The sequence below is a fragment of the Thalassophryne amazonica genome, chromosome 17 (genome assembly GCF_902500255.1).
Source record: "Thalassophryne amazonica chromosome 17, fThaAma1.1, whole genome shotgun sequence".
Lineage (NCBI taxonomy): Eukaryota > Metazoa > Chordata > Actinopteri > Batrachoidiformes > Batrachoididae > Thalassophryne > Thalassophryne amazonica.
Window position 1 is genome coordinate 11,138,882 of NC_047119.1, and position 20,750 is coordinate 11,159,631.

Genomic DNA, 20,750 nt, shown 5'->3' on the forward strand with positions numbered 1-20,750 from the left:
ATCAAAATTTTTTCTGGACCTGTGAGGAATATCCGAGTGGATACTATTCGAGAAATTAAGCTGGTTTTCTGTGAAAAGTTTAACGGCTGATGAGAGATTATGGGGTGTTTCTGTCGGTGTAAGGACTTCCCACGGAGCGGGACGTCCTGCAGCGCTTCCAGGCGCTGTCGTCGGCCTGTTTCGAGCTGAAACCATCCTAATTTAAGGCTTAATTCACCCAGGACATCGTGAGAGAACAGAGAAGATTCAGAAGAGGCCGGCATGAGGACTTTATGTGGACATTCCACTGTTTAAGGACATTTTTTTAATGAAAGACGTACGCGCAAATTCGCCGAGTCGTTTCCGTGACGACTCTGCAAATCTGTGTGCACCGCGACAGGAAAAACACCTCCGTGTTGAAAACCATTTGTAGAATTCAGGCGGCTTTTAATGGCTTTCAACAAGTGAGTAACTGAGAAATTGTTTAACAGCTTGGGCATGTCCCAACTTGCCCGTTAAGATTTCCAACGGAGGTGTTTTTCCTGCCGTGACCCCCCGCGGTCGGGTCCAGCCCGACATGCGACTCTGCCCGCACGTTCTTTCATTACAAAATGTCCGTTAACAATGGAATGTCCGAATAAACTCCTCATGCCGACTTCTTCTGAAAGTTCTCTGTTCTCTGACGACTTACTGCGTCAACAGAGCCTGAAATGTGGAAGTTTTCAACTTGAAACGGCGAGACGCTGCCGCCTCGAAGCGCAGATCGCCGTCAGGCGCCGTGGGCCGTCCTTAAAGCGACACTACCAGACCAAAATCTGTCATCAGCTGTTAAAATTTTTACCGAAAACCAGCTGAATTTATTGAATGGTGTCCACTCAGTTGTGCCTTACAGTTTTGAAAAAATTTTTATCAAACAAAGCAACAGTCTCTGAGCCATTCCTAAACAATGAAGAAAATCGACGAGCGGGTGGACGACTCCTCACTCAAAGACTGCCCACAGGCGAATGACGTAACCGACAGGTGTGAAAAAACTCTCGCATGCCCACGAGGGTTCAAGCATGTCTGATGTAATCACACGTGATACAAATCCATATGGTTTTTGAAAAAATAATAAGGTCGGATACTTTTCTAATAGACCTCGTATATCATGTTTTTCATATATTCTGTAAAAGCTAATGAGAAATAAACACATCTAAAACTGAAAATGCTGTTTTTGGAACTTAATAACACCTCTGAAGTGATTTACATGGTGACATCACAGGCTAGCTGCAAGCCCTTTCGTTTGTGCGTAAATATAACCTCTGTCATAAATTATGTAAAAGCTAGCGAGAAATCAACACTTATAAACTGAAAATGCTGTTTTTGTAACCTGATAACACCTCTGGAGTGATTTACAAGATGTTTCGCGGACTTCAGCGTGGATGTTAAGGCTAACTTCCACTCTTGTCAAAAGCTCATAAAAATAAATACTGTTTCTGATTCATTGATTGATAGAGGGGCTTTATTGAACATGTACAAATTGTAAATAAGACAATAGGATCTTAATAATTAATGTAAATAACAATAAAGGTAATAAAGGTAGTGCTCATACAGCCAGGGGTATTTTAGCATTGCGTTATATATTTTTTCTGCTCGTGCTATGGTGTTTGCACACAATTTTACACATGCAGACCTTTAGTAAATGAGGCCTATTGCATTGCAAACAGGGTGCTAGGAATTATATCACCTTTATGTCAAACCTTTTCTCTTCTCCATCAGGGTATTGCTGGTCCCTCAGGTCCACTTGGTCCCATTGGTCCACCAGGATTACCTGTAAGATTATTATAATCTAATCTGTAATGGAATAGAACCTGTTGTTTGAGTCAGTTTTAATGATGTGGTCATCTTTACTTCTTTAGGGTCCTCCTGGTCCCAAAGGGGCTAAAGGGTCATCGGTAAGTATTTTCACAAAAGAGAAATTCCACCACAAACAAAAGCAGCTTTGAGAATGTTAACTAAATCAATGATTAGTTATAATTAAGTATTGTTAAATTTCTTCTGCTCAGGGTCAAACTGGACCAAAAGGAGAGACTGGTATACCTGGACCTCCTGGCCCACCTGTAAGTGAAAAATATTATTAAATTATTCCTAATTGTAAGTGATATTTTGACTTGGTTTTTGGTAGTTTCCATAATTTCTACCCTTGTTTCCTCCTTTCCTCTCATTGTTACAGGGTCCTCCTGGTGATGTCATTCACCCACTTCCCATCCAAGCTCCTATTAAGGGCAGAACGCGTAGGAACATTGATGCCAGCCAGGTAATGGATGATGCCCCAATGGATGCTAACTACAAAGACTATGATGACGGGATGGAAGAAATCTTTGGCTCACTCAACTCCCTCAAACTCGAGATCGAGCAGATGAAACATCCACTTGGCACGCAGGGCAACCCTGCTCGCACCTGCAAGGACCTTCAGCTTTGCCACCCAGATTTCCCTGATGGTTCGTAATGCCAACCAGTGCTCAGCTCACAGAATTGCCATTTGTCTTGGGGTTGAGTTGTGCATCAATCACTTATATTACTACAGATGTGCAAAATAAGTGCTTGTAGTTACTGACCACAGTCCATCAAAGCAGCTGCGTAAATCAGCATTATCCTCCTGCTGTTTAAGACAGCTTTAAGTTGATAAGACTTGACAGACTGGTCTTATCGCAGTTGGATTTCAGTATGGCCACTGGAGACATGTTGTAATGCAAGTATAACTGGGGCCTCTGATGCCCGCAACCCCTTTTTAAGAGTGATGTAACAATTAACTGTTGCAAACTGAAAATTGACTGTAAAGTAACATGTGTCTCCAATGACACACAGATACCCAAATCAATCTAAATGTACTATGAACCAATGGATTCCTCAATTGTAATATTATGAATCGTTCGAGTTAATCTTGTTTTCTGCATCTTCAAGCTGTCATCAAAGTCCAATACCAGCGTGTGGCTCCTGTGCGGTGGGTCACAGGAACATTTAACTTTGGGAGGTAAAAATGAAATCAACCTGTCTAATAATGACAGATACTATCATGGATAAATGAACCCCTTTCTACTTTATGTTCATTTCACAATTCAATTTGTTAATACTGTCATACTGGTTCAGAACGGAAACGTTTTGTTAAACTATTTGTGCTATGCTAACAACAGCTGAGGTGGCATGGTGGATTAGTGGTTAGCACTGTTGGCTCACAGCAAGAAGGTCCTGAGATCTCTTCAGGGATGGTCCTTTCTGTGTGGCGTTTGCATGTAGTCCCCGGATTTGCATGGATTCCCTCTGGGTGCTCTGGCTTCGTCCCACATCCAAAGACATGCAGGTTATGTAAATTGGATTGGTGACTCTAAATTGACTGTTGGATGTGCATGCAAGTGTGAATGAGTTTGACTGTCTATAATGATCCCCGCCAAGGAAACAGCAGGAGGTTGTTTTTCACCCTTGTTTGTTTGTATGTGAACAGCCTGGAACCCACAATTTTTCATATATCCTTATGAGATTTTTACTGAAGATTCATATGCTGATAGGCAACGAGTGATTCAATTGACTTCAAGGTCATAGGTCACATGTCAAAGTTTGGAAAATTCTTGGAAAAATCCCTATCTTTAATATTGAATGAATTTTCAAAAGTTCATAACTGTCAAAAAATATCAAATTTATTTCATATTTGAGAGCATTATGTAGGATGGTATCCTTTATTGACTGTCCAAGTTTGATCCAGATCTGATCTTGATGACAGATTCTTTTAGGCCATTTAATTTTAACACTGAAAGCCCCATTTAATGTATATTTTGCATTATATCTTAATCACATATTCTCCAATCACTGTCATATTTGAAAGTGAGGTACAGACTGGCACTCACTATCACCTGACAAAGTTTAATCTGGACCTGATCCGGATTGTGGATTTTGTGGACATTTGAATTTAATATTGAAAAGCCTATTTGATGTACATTTTGCATTACATCTCAATCAAAAGTGCCTCAATCACTCTCATTTGTGACAATGAGATGCAAACTGACACTCTCAATGAATAGACTAAGTTTGATCTGCATCTGTATTGTGGATTTAGTAGATATTTGATATTAACATTAAAACACCCTTTTGATCTATATTTTGTATTATATTTTATCTTATGAAAAGCCACTTCTAACAGTACTTTGACCTTGAAATTTTTTCCCAAGGTAAAATCAGTGGTGGTCACAGTTCCACTAATCCGTTAACCGCTAATTATCGAAGCTAAAGTTTTCATTACCAGATTAGCTTTTCAGGTAACTTTGAAAACCATCAGCGGACCAATTAGCTTCTGATAAATTTAGGTCCGGTAACTTTCAGTCTGCTAACATTTTTGGTGGTGTAGTGAGTAAAGCTTAACAGTTAAAAACATTTGTAAAGTCTGAAATCCTAGATTTTAGCACCTGCCTGTTACATATTTTGTAGTAGACAGAGTGGCATGTGTGTCTGTAAACACTAAAATCTTCAAAATTAGTGAATTACTTTAAAACTAAAACATACAGCTAATATTTTCACTTGGTAAAATGACAGAAGTGACGTTATTTCAACAACTTATCCAGAATTACTTTGTTTAAAATTTTAACCATAAGTCAAAACTGTCTGTCTATGCATGACCCCAGTGATATGCTGGCAGGTCTGTATGGTGTGAAGATAAACTGTTGTTTTTTTTTCTGCTCTCTTCCTTTCTCTCTGGTCACCGGGTCTCTTTTGCTGAGAGAAGGCTGATCTGAGACAGAAGCACTGACTGGTTGTGTCAGTAGCTGCCAGTGTACTGAGGTCAATACTGAAAGTTATCGGTTTAGCTTTTAGCTGTAACTTCCACTTTTTCTTTTAGAGATTTATCAATTTAGCTTTATAAAAGTTAACTTCTCAGTTAGTGGATTAACAGTTATCGAAGCTAACTTTTTGGTTTGCTGTGCCCACCACTGGGTAAAATTTGTGGAATTGGAAAGTAGTGTTGGTGGTGGTGTGCTTTCTACGAGCGCGGTGCTCTAGTTTAGTCCTGCGATGGACTTGCGTCCTGTCCAGGCTGTACCCCGTCTTTCACCCTATGAGTGCTGGGATAGACCCCAGCCCTCTGTGACCTTTGATTGGAGTAAGAGGGTATAGAAAATGAATGAACGAACGAATGATTCACAAGAGCTGGATTCTTCTTCTAGATCTCTTCTGAATATGAGTAGACTAGTCACACTCGTAAAAACCTGAGGAAAATTCCTGGTCTTTCATTAAATGTGTATTTGAAGGTAACAAATTTCCGTTTTGGCGTGTTCTGACTTGTCATGGAAAATTAATAATTGTTTTGATTTGCATCATAATGCACCGAATTGAATCAAATGTAATCAAATCTCTCCCTAAATAAAAAGCATAATTCCTGAATCATATCTAGATACATATCATATCATTATATAAAGGGAGAGATACACACCCCTCCCAGTTACACCTGGCATTAAATTACATTTTGAGCGATCGGATTGCAATCGGATAGTGCTGGATCACTTGGAAATACAGCTGTAAATACACCCGAAATGTGCTGAAGACAGAGTGTGTTGAGGAACACATTATAATCATGCTGAACATCCGTACAAATGAAAATGCGTAAGTCGTGCCAAATAGTCACCACAATCATCTTGTTGAGAGTGCGCATCTGTTCTGGATAATACTGGAAGAGGATTTGTTTTCAGTTCATTTTGTTTGCAGTTAATTTTATTTGCAAAGTGCATAGTTGGATAATTCTACAGTAATGGAATCTTAATCAGAGCACATTTTTAATGGTAAGATAAAATATGTACAGATTTTGGTGCCATTGTAATTCCATTAGCGTAGAATTTCCCCACATCATCTGCAAACAAATTTCCTCTTCTGCTTCATACTTACACACAATGCAAATAACCGTAACTTCAAAATCTCAATGCTTGCAGACATGAATTATATCTGAGGAATGCTGCAGCACAGGGACGTCTTTGTAATGTCTCCAGTCTTGAGAATACACACAAGGAGACATGCAAGATACTTAAGCACAGGCTACGCAATGTCGAGCCCTTGTTCTCAAGGAGAACAGACTCAAATCACACGTGCTGCTCTACAATTTTCCCTCATCTGTTTTTTTTTTTCCTTCCTCTCCACAGGTGAGTACTGGATTGATCCCAACCAGGGCTGCTCTCGGGACTCCTTCAAGGTTTACTGCAACTTCACAGCAGGTGGCGAGAGCTGCATCTTCCCAGACAAGAAATCAGAAGGGGTAAGTAAGGAGTGCACGTGCGCTCACAAGCACACGCACAGCTCCATGATGAGGCTATAGTAGGGGAGCTATGACCACTACCTTTGCACCCCCTCCCCTCAGGACTAAACCAAACCAACCTTTTTAGGTTCCTTAGATGACCCCAAAACACAATCAGGATGTTCCCAAAAATAAAAACTGGCCTCAAGCCAGTTCTCCAAGTTGGCCACCAAAATAGGGTTTTTTTCACTTAAACACCAATGATTTCTGTCATTATTAAGTCTATTGTTTGTTCCTACTATGTATTTTAATGATAAGGGTCTATTGGTGGCCATTTTGGACGCCATTTTGAATCTTAAACCCATGAATGAATTTAGGCACAAATGAGTTTGCTGTGACCTGCAGTGGTCTTCCCACTGAATCTCAGTGATATTTTAGTTGTTTATATGTTGTGTAAAGGTGTTTTAGTGAAAAAAAAACCCTATTTTGGTGGCCATGGAAACATCCTGATTGTGTTTTGGGGTCATCTAAGGAACCCAAAACACTTAGTCCTGGGGTGGGGTGCAAAGGTAGTGGTCGTAGCTCCCCTAATAATAGAAACGGTGTGAAAAAAGAGAAAATGTCATTTGATTGGTAGTTAATAGCTGGATAAGGAACCAGTTGGGAGAAAAACTCTGCATAATGCATAAATAAACCAAGCATGTCTCGTTGACTCTATTTGCAGCAGTAACTTGACTGTACGCACTCCTGTAGCCATGTAATGAGCCTCCATGAGATTACTTTGTTTGTTGACGATGCAGGTAATGACTTGCCTCATTTCCCACAAGCACAACTCCAAAAATATGTGAAATAACTTATTTCATTTCTGCCACTTTTTTGATTGCAGGAAGATGATTCCATCCTTCAACATGCCCACACGCTCTCATTTCACTTCCATTTTTAGGTAGATGTGCCATTAAGGACTTTTTTAACCCACCACGGCCTTTGGCTGGTGACGGGCCACGTCAAGGAGATTTTCACTTCATTATACCGGCACAGGAGCAGAGTGGCGAAACACCAAGAATGCTGTCTTTAACAAGTCAGGGATTGTGTAATAGCACAGTGCTACAGCCGTTTTAATGATCCCACTCACCGAGCCTCAGAGGAGCCTGAGTTTGCGTAAGCTCAGAATAACGAAGCAGACTTTTTATAGCAAGCTGGTGATGGGCTGTGCTCATTTGCATCGGGCCGAAAAGAAAAGCCTGTGCTGTCATTCGGTACGCAGAGTCGGGAGAAAAAAAAAAAAAATCGCCAACACGTGTGGGGATTGGCACAGTTACTAAAAAAGAACATGGCTCTACTGTCTGTGCAGAAGTGGGCATCATGCTGGTAGAGCGATGTTTCCTTTTTGTTCAGTCCACTCCAGCAAATGCTGCTCAAGGTCACCTTCAAGGCAGCATGAGTCTAATGTATGCCATCTCCCAGCGTTACATGATCTTTGGCCAATTATTAATTAACGCATTAAGCTATTGGTGACAGTTCTGCATCAAATGCTGCCCTCTAATTATAGAGAAATTCATCACTGTCAAGGCCAAAACCATTAAAGCTGTGCCCTGGTGGCCGCGCAGTTTAATGGCATAACAAAGTAAGTGCACAGGGTGCGCGCGGCACCAAACAGCAGGCATACAGGCTTCATTAAGGCTGCTTGCCTTAGATCATTTCTCACTTAATCACTCTACTCGTGAAAGTTTTCTGCCGTGATTAATTGCCAGCGCTGGTTTGTAGTGTACAAACAACATTTTCTCATGATGCGTTTCATATGATTTGATGCAAATAGTAATGGAGCTATTCCACAAAGTACCATTTCATCCTGCATAACTAATTGGGGCGTGTTTTGAAGCACCATCATTTTGAAGCATCACTTGATGCAGCTTTGTCAATCTTGAACAAACTTGGTATACGTAGCAGTTACGGCTGTCATCGGCACCAGCTTTGAAATCGAGGTCAAGTTTTCGAGCTGTTCAAAACTTTAATCCCGATTCACCAAAACATCACTAGTACGTGGTAACTTCCAGACATTCGTGGTCTTAACAGCCTCAATCATGTTGGGACATCTTTAATCGAGGTATTCCTAGTGAGTACAGCTTCAAACTTGTTTGATCGTGCTCCATCGGGGAAACATTTGAAGCACAAGCAGCGTTTGTTGTGGTTTACTGAGGTACAAAAGGTCCATCTTGGTGCACAGCTTCTAGTTTTACCTCTTAAATAGTTCTGATAGCAGACATCAAATGCCAATGCCAGGTTAGTCTGGTCCCCTGGAAGCAGTGCCAGCTTCTGGGATCACAGCAACAGCAACTTGAACAGAGAGAAAAACACTAGAATCAGTCAGCTGGGGATAAAAACACCTAAGGTTAGTGAACTAATGTTCACCAACAGTAAATAAACAGGTAACCAGACAGATTACTAAAATGGTCACTGGCAGCTTGCCTTGTGCTTCATTAACAGACCCAGAATTTAGATATAGTGAGGCTGAGACCTTTTCTGTTGCTAATAATGTGATTTTTTTTTTTTTTTTGCTCAGATAATATTATTGTCAGTGATGTCATTGTATTTCCCTGTGGAAAATACATGGGATATGTCCAATTTCCGCCTCAAAAATATTAATTTTTGTGCATTAATTTTTAGGACATCTTACTCCAGATTTTTCATGAGAACAGGTTGTGTACAAAATGCTACATATGTCTTTGTAAAACACTTCTGCCTTGGAGCAGTTTGGCTTACCAGACTCTGTGCCGTTTCAGGTTTGGACGACTCGTCAGAGCACAAACAGAAGGAGAAAGTGGGGGAGACTAAAACTAAGAGTGGGATATGTTTCTTTCACATCTGTTTCCTTTCTATAACACAACTTTTTCCCCCTTCCTCCTGTCGATCCATACCCCCAGGCTAGGCTCACATCCTGGGTAAAGGAGAATCCCGGTTCCTGGTTCAGTGAATTCAAACGTGGTAAACTGGTAAGCTGGAGTCCCAACTTTCAGAAGTTCTTTTCTCTTCCCTGAATGCCTCTTATATTTTACAGAGCAAAATGGCAAAATGGCCGAAAGACTCGCCAGGCACATGGTATAGTCACTACAAGAGAGGTTCCCTGGTAAGTGGTCTTGCCTGTGGTCCCAGGGTCCTGGCTGAGGCTGGGTCTCTGTGTGGCTGAGGCTCTGCATGGTTCTGGTACTGCCCTACAAAGTATGTATAAACATTGGCGCCTGGAATGTTACTGTGGTGCATGGTTCAGCACGTGCTACACTCACCTTTAGTCCAACCACATAGGTGATGCTCTCACGTACAGGAGGTTTGTGGACCATACAGTCAAATGTGAAGGAAATGCATATGTTTGATACCAACTACTGACCCTATGCATGGCAGAAATAAGGCATCTAACAAGTATTCAGACTATCGAGTTTATTTACATATAGACTGAAATCTTTCATTGACTGTTGTTGATTAGGTCAATCATTTACAAGTATCTGTAAAGTCCATGTCATGGTATATCTATGTGTGGAGGCAACTGGGCTTGCTTGACTGAATCAGTCTGTCCAATGAGAGGGGAAACATCTAAAAACTCAAGCAAGTCCTTTTGCCTTCATAGACCTACATGTATTAGCCCAGTCAAGCCAATAGTTTAGTCTGAGAATGAATCAAATCAAATCAATTTTATTTATATAGCGCCAAATCACAACAACAGTTGCCCCAAGGCGCTTTATATTGCAAGGCAAAAGCCATACAATAATTACAGAAAAACCCCAATGGTCAAAGCGACCCCCTATGAGAAAGCACTTGGCAACAGTGGGAAGGAAAAACTCCCTTTTAACAGGAAGAAACCTCCAGCAGAACCAGGCTCAGGGAGGGGCAGTCTTCTGCTGGGACTGGTTGGGGAATGAAGAGAGTGAGAGAGCAGTTTTACAGCAGGATTCTTTTGAACAGCATTTTTTTTTTTTTTTGGTATGTCCTTGTGAAGCTCCATACCACCCACTTATGAAATACAGTTTCAGATATTACAAATGTATTAATTTTAAAACAACTTAAATCTCCTGCATGAATGAATGCATTTTCATGGCCTGAATTCAGAAATAATAAACTTGGGTATTAACACAAATCTCAGCCTTCAAAAAGTAGAAATGTGATAATTGGCTGCCAATTTCAGAAGTGTACCGCATGCAATTTACTTCAGAACAAGGCTTTATGCTGATGTACCAGCTGCCAAGTAACCTTGGAAATAAGTTTTTTGTTTCATGGCTTAGGGTTTAATTTCTCTGAAATGCATAAACACTCTGAAAAATTAGTAATACCCCTTTGCACATTTCTGAACATAAATATCTCTGTGGCTTTCCTCACACAAATTTCTCAGTTACTTTTTTTTTAACAATTTGTGGTATGCCCTGTTATTTTTTCAATCATGTTTTCCATTAGAATAGCCAATATTCTAGGTTTTATCTAATATTCAGTATTAGTGAATAGCTAATATTCAGTAGCCAATATTCTAGGGTTTATCAAGTTACAGATGGAACAATAGTCAAAGGAAGGTTAAAGGTTAACACAACAATCTGAAAATTCCTGATTGTATATCCACTCCACACCTCCAAGACATTAAGAGAGCATCACCTAAAAGTGACTGTGTGTCTGGACACTCTCGACTCATGTAGCATCAGTGTACCCACAGATAGGGAGGATAAAAGTCACCAAAAAGTGAATCCATCCCTTTACAGGTGGCATTCTTACATTTGATTTTATTATTATTATTATTATTATTATTATTATTATTATTATTATTATTATTATTATTATTATTATTATTATTATTCTTTTGATCTGAGGCAGTTAAGTGAAAACTTGGATCTTAATTTTTCCTACAGTGTACAACCAGGGTTTGGGCTACCAATATGTAGACGTGGGTTCTTTTCATGGTCATGCTATTTGTGTGTGTGTCCCTGGACAAGACACTTAAATGGGCACCCACCCACCTGTAAATGGGCACCCGTCTTGGCTGGGGAAGTAACCTGCAATGAAAGGGATGCTATCCGGGATATAGTATTCTGGGAATCAGCATTGACACCAATGGGCTTTTCAGTCTGTATGGAAAATAGGCTGAAAGGTTCCATGTTATGTCACCAATAATATGAAAGACAGTGAATCAGCAGTTGTTCCTTGCATTTGCTTGAATAATACAGTGAGACCTCATTTAGTTGAGGTCCAAGGACAAAACAGGAATTACCAGGTAATTTTCTTCAAAATACTCAGTTGGAGCTAAGAGAAAGGTGGAGTCTGAGCTGTTTAACATTTAGTCTCAGTAGTTCCTGCAATTCAGTGTGGACTAATTTTGTTAGATTCAAAGGAGAAAACTTGTGTTTTGTTTTGTTTTTTTCATTTTAAGCAAATATGAACTTTTGAGGTCTTTGAGTAATTTGAACCCAAAATCTGATCTCCTGTCTCAGTGCTTACTGAGAACTGACCCGTGGGTGATTTTGTCTTGGCCGTTACCATGGTAACATTTCACCTTGTGAACGTGTAGCACATGGAGAGTTGATTTTCCAAATCATTTCATTGCAAAATTAAGGTCGTTCAGCCTGCAGGTACACAGGTGTGACATAATGTTCGTTCACATGGTGAACTTGAACACATGACATCATGCATTTTTTTTCTTCCTCTCAGAATATGAGTGGTGCAGTTTTCATTGTTTAAGCAAAAATGGAAAAACTTTTCTGCTTGTCACTGAACTGCAGTTTTGAATTTTGCACTGTTCAAAAAAAAAAAAAAAGATATTTGAGAATATCTTATCCTGCGTAAAAGTCAAACGTGCATTTTTAGTATTTTCAGAACTTTTTAAAGTAAATAATAAATTACCATATGTTCCAGAATATGTCACTCCAGAGTATAAATTGCACATTTTTTTGGCATTAATATGTATATGTTGTGGACCTGAACGAGCGAAGCTCTTCAGCATCTCACCATGTCAGTTAGCTCTTTCAGACTTTTTTTTTTTTTCAGTAAATGCTTCTGGCTAAAAAAAACATCATGCTATTTATACACCGAATAGTCACTGACTGACGTCATGTGCTGTCAAGGTGCACGTTGCCTCTCACTTTCACATTCCCGGATTCAATGTCGACTCAACATTTAGCATTTCCTGTTTCAGTGTCGACTGTGCACTGAATTCCCGCGAGATCTCACCTTTCTCTATTTTAAATTTTCTTTTCTTTTTTTAATTAAGACAAACAAAAAGTTACACAAAAACCTTACAGAGGATAGACATACCAGCGCAAAAACAACATAATGAAAAATAGGTTAATATCCTCTGCTGTAGCTCCAGGAAGTTTTCAACATTTGACATTTCCTGTTTCACTGTGGACTCAAAATTTGGCACTTCCTGTTTCAGTGTCAACTTGCCACTGAATTCCTGTGAGATCCCATGAGAACTCGTCTATTGTTGATCCAGGAAGTGTTCAACATTTGACATTTCCTGTTTCACTGTGGACTCAAAATTTGGCACTTCCTGTTTGAGACAAAGTGTATCATGAGCTTGCGTGTATTTGCTCTTTAATTAGGAGTTTTTGCACATTGCTTTGCCATTTATTCTTTTATTATTGGCGTTTATTTTGTTTAGTGCTTTGATTCCCTATGTAAATAGCTATAATAATAATAATAGCAGAGGTGGTACAAAGTCACTTTCAAGTCAATCTTAAGTCATCAATCTGCAAGTCTCAAGTCAGCTTGCAAACAATTGGTGGTCATTATGACTTGAGACTTGCTGATTCATGACTTGAGTGACTTGATGAATAATAGTGATAATAATTGTGTGATTTTTTTTTTTGGGGGGGGGGGGGGGGGAGTCCTCTTGAGTGGATGTTGCAGGACCTCCCACACTAGTAAAAAAACAACTTATAGTCCTGAAAATACAGTAATCCTAAAATGTATCAATAACAAACAAATTATTAGTTGCAGCCTAATTTCAGTTATAAAACTGAACATGTCCTAACTTCATCAGGTCACTTTTTTCGCCAAGCGAGCATTGAGGTGGGGGTGTGGGAGGGAAGAATCTCTCTCTGTGCTGCAGCCATCAGTCACTTGCACTCATGTTGTCACCGTCAGCCTTAAACACTGCTCAGGTCTGGCGGAGCAGCTTTAAGTCAAACAGATCAGGCACTCAGTCACCTCCCGGGGGGTTCTGGTTCCCCAGTCACTGCTGATTGCGGCTGTGCTGATAAAGAGGTAATGTTTCCTTGCTGATGTCGGGCTGGATCTACACGCTGAGTGGGGACATGGGCGGGGGATGGCGGGTGGCCAGTGAGACACAGAAGTGACCACCGAATACAGTCTGGTGGCGCTGTTGTGGATATGAGCCAGAGGGCTGACACTCAGACAGAAGCTGCAGAACAGAGGCTTTAAATGTTTTCAAATCATGTTAATTCACTCATTAAAATCAATGCACAAATACAATATGATTTCCTCTTTCTGTTGGCGTTGGGTTTGAGTGTCAGAACCCTGGTGTTGTATGTGCATGCATGCATGAGTGTGCTTGTGTGCCAGAAGAAGTTCAGAACGAACGCGTCCAAACTCACAGTTGGGTCGATGCTCTGGCTGCATGGCACGGGTTCTGCATGCGCTCTGCTCTCAGTCAGTCCTGTGTGTCTACAGACGAAGTCACCATGTGGATGTAATGGATTCCTGATGGTTGGTATGCAGATACGGATGTTAAACTGAACGGCAGCAGGCTTCAAAACACGCTGCCATCTCATTATTTAGGATTAGGAAGTGGAATAATCAGTTTAATGTGCTCAAGCTCAGTTTTCTGTAACATTAATGATAAAAGCAAAGATCAAGGTTAATTATAGGTTAATGTACAACAAATTAACATATTACTGAAGCATTTTTTCTACAAAGATAATTATTTTTCAAGGTTTTATCACAATTTGCTTACATCCATTATATTTCACACAATGGTTCATTTAGAATTATTTACTGCAAATTTGAGATCCCCCCCCCCCCAACATTAAACCATTGCAAATTCAGTTTGCAGTGCAGTTTATGTCCAGAAATTCAGACTTGGAAATTTGCTGCTTTATGGGATGACTGAGCCCAAAGATCTTTTCACCTTTTGGAAAATGTTCAACACTATCATCTGCATATTGCTTGAGACAGGCCAAATCCTTGACACTGGCCTTTTCTTTCAAGTGTACCAAAAGAAATTTGACAGTCCAAATGCAGTGGCAGAATGACGTCTGAAAACTAATTGTTGAATCAGAAACACACCGTCAGAGAGAGAATGTGGCTCAAAATGGTAAAGAGAGGTGAACAAAATTAACCAGACATGGATTATCACTAATATCTAACACTTACACCTGGCCAAAAATAAAACTAATAAAAGTTCTGTCCATAACTTGAGTTATTCTATTGACAGTCCATAGATAATAAATAAATACTCTGTGATCCTCATAATAAAAATAATAGTGTCCATTCAAAGAATTTTATGGGTTTTCCTCTTTCCTGTTGTAGCTTAAGCGTCACTAAACATCAACTGTGTTTGGTTCTTTCTGTGCACACACATACATGCACATATGACTGACACAGATGACTGGAGCTGGACAGTCTTGAGGACGTTACTTAGAAAGTATAGTTGTGCAAGGTACCAAGTACTTTACATTGGTAGAAGTTAAATGACCACTACATTTTCAGTGGCAAATCCAAATATTGTAAAAGAGGGGAGGGGGTGGACTTGTGACCGAGTCTGGTGCAACCAAGAGGTCGCACTTTCCTAGGGGGTTCTGGGGGCATACTCCACGCTTCCCTCCCCAGAAATTCCCTCAGGCTGGAATTTGAACTGAGGATCTTCTGGTCTCAAGCCCAACGCCTTACCCACTAGACCATCACCACCACCTTTTTAATTGATTTGAACTTGTATTGTACAGTCTTGAATGTGATGCTGTGATGTTATGGTGGCACATAACAGGGAACATTTGAAATGTCGGTGGCTAAAAAAAGAACACCCTTGCGAGACCTGGCTGAATCATGGTTTGGTACAAATCTAGTTGAGACACTTGTTGCTGAATAGAGGGTTGAGAAACAGATTTTCCCCTGCATTTTGAATATACTGCTACACACCGTGGATGAAGACCTCAAATTTGATCTTACACTTTGACCTATGATGACCGAGACATAACCTGTGGCGCGAGTGGACCGTCCGTTAAGTTTATCCAACAGGTTTGCGTGAAATTGCTTTTTGCGTTTTGAAGATATCACTACTGACAGTAGAAAACAATGTCTGATTTGACCTTTGACCTTGATATGAGCTGTGTTGTGAGAGGATGGTCCAGTGAGTTTATCCACCAAGATTGACTGAAGTTGCTCTTGAAGACAGATGTAGTCATCACAGTGGGCCCCTTTCCACTTACATGACACCACTAGTACACTCTTAATGCATCACATCTTACAATTTTCCTCCAAATAAGATGAAAAACAAAAATACCAAGTGTCGACCATAAAACTACTGCAGTAAGCTACATAGACATTTTCATTTCCTACATGGTATTTTCCCCATAGAGTCAATCCTGCTTGTTTTTTTTTTGTTTGTTTGCCCTAGTTTTTGATCTTGAGCTCCTTTTGTGTTCCTTCCATAGCTCTCCTACGTGGACGCAGAGGGAAACCCCATCGGCGTGGTCCAGATGACTTTCTTGCGGTTGCTGAGTGCTGCGGCGCGCCAGAACATGACCTACAACTGCTACCAGTCAGTGGCCTGGCATGACCAGGCCCAGGACAACTACGACAAGGCCATCCGCTTCCTGGGCTCCAACGATGAGGAGATGTCGTACGATAACAACCCGTACATCCGTGCCTTGGTTGATGGTTGTGCGGTGAGTCACAGTGTTTGTCAGAGTATTTTGACTTATAACAAATATTTGCCAAACAATTTATTATGATTTTTTTTTTATTCACTTAGTAACACTCCCTGCTCTTGTTGTGCTTTTTTGTCTCTTGGACAGTTGAAAAAGGGCTATGAAAAGACAGTACTTGAGATCAACACACCAAAGGTGGAACAGGTGCCATTTGTGGACATCATGTTCAACGATTTCGGCGGTCCCACACAGAAGTTTGGATTTGAAGTGGGCCCTGTCTGTTTCATTGGCTAAGACTCTTTTTATTTTGTTATTTTTTTTTAATAAATGGAGAAAAAAAATGCATATTTTTGTTTTCCAGGAAAAAAAAAAGAAAAGAAATAGGACATTTTATTTGTAAAAATTTTTTTAAAGTATCTTTTATTCCATAAAGCAGCAAGTATGAGTGAAATGAAATCAAATCAATCGGAATAGAGGAAATCGAAACAAGAGCAACCTTGAAACCTCAGTGTGCCTTCTCCATCACATGCAGGTTTTGAAACTGGATGTCGTATCCGACACTTGCACACATTACGACCTTAGCCCCGCCCGCCATCCACTCTTCATCGCACCCAGTTTCGACCTGTTTGGTTCCAAAAATGACAAAGGCATCCCTGAGAGCCTCGCCCGTTTCAGACGGGAGCAGCATTTTTTTTGTGGACTCCTCCTGATTTGGCTTTTCTCCTCCTTGCCTTTCTCCGCTCCTCTTTTCTTGGTTTGTTTGCTCACTACAGGAAGTTCGTTTGTGCATAATTGTCTCCCCATTCTCTCAGAATGGACCTTATATATAAATATATATAAATATTTTTTTTATGCTTGTAAGTATGTTCTGTATATGTTTTCCTGGTAATGTTTATTGCTTCTGGCTTCAAAACGTGCATGTGACTTTAATCAATGGTGAAGTCGGAGAGGACGGATACGGGGGGTGGGGGGGACTTCGGAATTCAGCAAACGTAAAGTGTGTAATTCGACTTGTGAATGCAAAACAAGAAAAACAAAATGTGGAAAGTGCTGTCTTGTTGCAGTTGTGCAGCCCACCTTGTTGTAATTTAAGCACAGAATGGAAATAAAAAAACAAGCAAGCCAACAAAAAAAAAGATCCTGTGATATTATGTGATGGTTGATTTGCAAAAAGAACAAAAAGGAAAACATTCCTTCACTTGTGCCTTATGTGAAAGTGTGTTTTAGTGACGACTTCCTAAATTAATAAAATAAAAATCAACTTTTTTTCCCCTCCCCTCACGTGCTCATTTGTCCAACTATGCAACAAGAGGTGATGTCACATTTTAATGAAAACACTAATCCAAATAGAGGTGCTATTTTCTCTCTTCTGTGGTGCTATGTATTTGTCTAGTTTGTGTTGTTTGACTGAAAAGAAGTTTGTGGTGATGAAATTCCATCAAAGTTTGGCCCCTTGACCCTTTTAATCCATCACATCTACTGCATCCGATTTTTATTATTTTTTTTTTTTAATATTCAGTGGTGGAGTTTGCATGACATTTTGTCCACTCTGTTCAGTTCAGCAACACCGCTTGCATTATCTTCTACTCCAGCAGATTGCAAACACGCATGCTTCCCGAATCTCGGAATAAAGCGGAGGACACTAAGACGGCGCTTGCTGTTGGTTTTGCGTACGTTTGCTCCAAAGTGCAAGGCTTTCATATTCAGCTTTAAGTATCACGGTGGAATGTGGAATGTATTTTTGTTGTTTTGTTGGGGAACAACTCGATTTAAAATGTTTTGCAATACAAAAATTAAAATTTTAATTTTAAAAAAAATTCTTGTTTGCTGATGCAGAACCAAAGTGACTTTTTTTCTACTTTTTGTAATTACGCTCTTTGTTCAAACTATGCACTCTATGCTTATGACCACTAGTATCTATACTTACATTTTACAGCCCTTCATACAAATAGGTTGGTTTTATTTTGTTTCCAGTTATAAAAAAAAAAAAGAATCTTCAAATATGTGACTTGAACATTTTGTGTGTTTTTTTTTTTTTTTTAAATAACCTCAATATGCTTGTTGATCTCTGGCTTTATTTTTCCATCGTGATGCAGTTCACCCAAATTACTTAAAAAAATAATAATAATGATAATTTGCTCTCAATAAAAGTACAAACAATTTATTTGTTTTTTTTTTTTTGTAAATTTTTAGAACCAGCAGTGATGCTGCCATTTGTATTTGTTTCATATTGTAGATTTCTATTTGTCTGTCTAAATGTCTGTTTCACGGTCTCGTCAAACCTGTGTAAGGAAAAGAGGATAGAAGATATATTGGTTTTTGTGTCAATAAATTCAAGTTTACTGTGGCCATCCACTTTTGTATGTCTTTTGAAGCATTAAAACCTATCTGTATGCATGAAATTGTAAAGTTTTTTCTCTTGTTGCATTGTAGAATGACATGATCTCCGTTCCACGTTTTTATTCATCGGGATACATCGGGTTTTTATTTTCTATTTTTTAATGCTACAGATGAATAAAAGGGTCATGTCCGCTATTGTGAAGTGGAGAAAAAGTGATGAACTTGTAACTCTACCAAAGCCAATGTTCATTTGTAGTATATTTATTGTATTATTTAAAATAAAATAATAAATGTTAAACGTAAGAGGCCCCCTCTTTACGTGCACACGGGAAAACAAATTGTCAAAAGGTTAGCGATTGATGTGCAATTTTGAGAAGGCTTCGAGAATGTATGTTTGCAATTGATTGGATGTCTAATTAAGCTCAACTGTGGAACAGGTAAGGTCCTAATGAATCAGAAACAACAAATGTTGGGGAACCCTGATGAGTCGTTCTGTCAAGACTCAGTTCTCCTGGATGTTCCAGCTACAGCATGTTTTATCGCTTGGACATCATTATGGTACACATCTCGTGCACACCGATATATCAGTTGTATGTCTCATAACTTCGTACAGGATAATAATCAGAATCAAAGTCTGTGCACCATCCATTTAGATGATCAGCAGTGATAAAGCTTTGATCAAAGGCTTCCAGTGTCTCATTAGGAGAAAAGCCTTGCAGCAGCAGCAAGAGCTGAGATGGGTATTGCATGGTGCTTCTATCAATATTAATGCTTGCAGGATGAATTTGGGAAGCTCAGGGTGGATAGATTGCACCGAGGCGACATCCTGGGTGAGTGCACGAAGGAGCCAAAAGCTAATCCTTCATATGAATGCGACGCTCCTTCAGTGGCAGCGCTGATAAGTGGGCCATCAAAGTGTGGTGAGAATGGACAAATCACCAGCTCTGGATTTGGCTCCATACAGCTTAAACAGCTACAGATGACATGTCAAAAGGACCTGCAAGCACACCCGGGAGTTAAAAATAGATGGGTGGTGACATTAGAAGGTATGAAGAGGTCACTTTGGTATGTGCAAATGTACAGTAAGTTATGTCGGAACAAACATTGAAGCACATCAAGCAGGTTGCCACAACCCCCCCCCCCCCCCAAAAAAAAAACAACACAACACAGACTTTCATCTCTCCAAGAGGCAATGACTGAAATCCTTTGTGACAAAAGACAGTTTCTGATTTGGATACATTTCAGACGTTTGAAATAAACGAGCCCTGACGTGTGCACTTGACGTCATTCCCAAAATAGTGTTATAATGATCAGTGTTGTTATACTGAGTTATCCCCCCCAAAAGTTATACAAATAATGAATGTTTATGAGTTCAATGGTACAACTATTTCATGGAGGTGAAAGATGGAACGTACCATTCAACAAGTCGAAGAATGAAAAAACATTCATTATTTGTTTTATATAATGCCGAAATAGATCCTTGTCATTTGATATTTTATTAATTTATAAACAACAGAAAAGGCACTTACATTCTGGTGTTTGTCACTGGAGCTTTGATGTCAACAGCCCAACACGAACTTTAAGAGTCCAAAACTGTTCTCAGTCAACTTGCAAAAAGCAATTCTGACGATGTAGTCTGTGAAAAATCACATCAGAAATTTGTCCAGCTTTTCATCCTAACAGCTCTTCATGCCTTCAGACAGCTTATGTATGGTGTTTTTTTTTTTAAAAATAATTAGCACTGTCAATTAACTCCTTCAAATTGTCGTCCGTCAACAAACTCCACCATGTTTAGTGAAACGCTGTCCCCACTAGTGGGCGGTGGTTGCAGTGTGCAATAGTACAAAACGTATGTAATGAAATTTACACAATAAATGCAGCAAAACACAAATGGGATGACTAATCCATGACATGTGACATACAAAGCACCAATCAAATGACAAGGATCCACATCTGTTATATAAAAATACATACCTGCACTACTGCACACTGAATGGAATATTACATACACAAGTGCACTGCCAATGCTTCATGTTGTGCAATTTCATTCTTGCACGCACACACACACACACACACACACACACACACACACACACACACATGGACTCTAGATTGGGTAGTGTTTATAAAATAGGTAGATGACATTTTTCAAGGATGGTAATAAATTATGCAAAGTTTCTATAATGAGTTGGAATTGCATGTGAGTCCAGAATGGTTTTAGAACCTTAGACCTCAACAATTTTTAGAAGAAGAACTCAGCCCTTTTATTTTGTGTTAATTATGTAATTTTTAATGTTAATTTACTGTCTTATTGTATTTATAAA

The 20,750-nt window shown here is 39.6% G+C and overlaps 1 protein-coding gene across 1 annotated transcript in view; it reads left to right on the forward strand.

Annotated features, from left to right (window-relative positions):
* col5a1 (procollagen, type V, alpha 1) overlaps positions 1–18,659 on the forward strand; it is a 247,044-nt gene extending 228,385 nt beyond the window's left edge. The window contains exons 59-66 of the mRNA XM_034192658.1: positions 1,738–1,791; positions 1,878–1,913; positions 2,025–2,078; positions 2,192–2,459; positions 6,138–6,250; positions 9,285–9,353; positions 15,871–16,104; positions 16,234–18,659. Of these exons, the coding sequence (XP_034048549.1) occupies positions 1,738–1,791; positions 1,878–1,913; positions 2,025–2,078; positions 2,192–2,459; positions 6,138–6,250; positions 9,285–9,353; positions 15,871–16,104; positions 16,234–16,380 (975 nt within the window). The 3' untranslated portion in view covers positions 16,381–18,659. The remainder of the gene's footprint in view (positions 1–1,737; positions 1,792–1,877; positions 1,914–2,024; positions 2,079–2,191; positions 2,460–6,137; positions 6,251–9,284; positions 9,354–15,870; positions 16,105–16,233) is intronic.
* Positions 18,660–20,750: the final 2,091 nt, after the last annotated feature.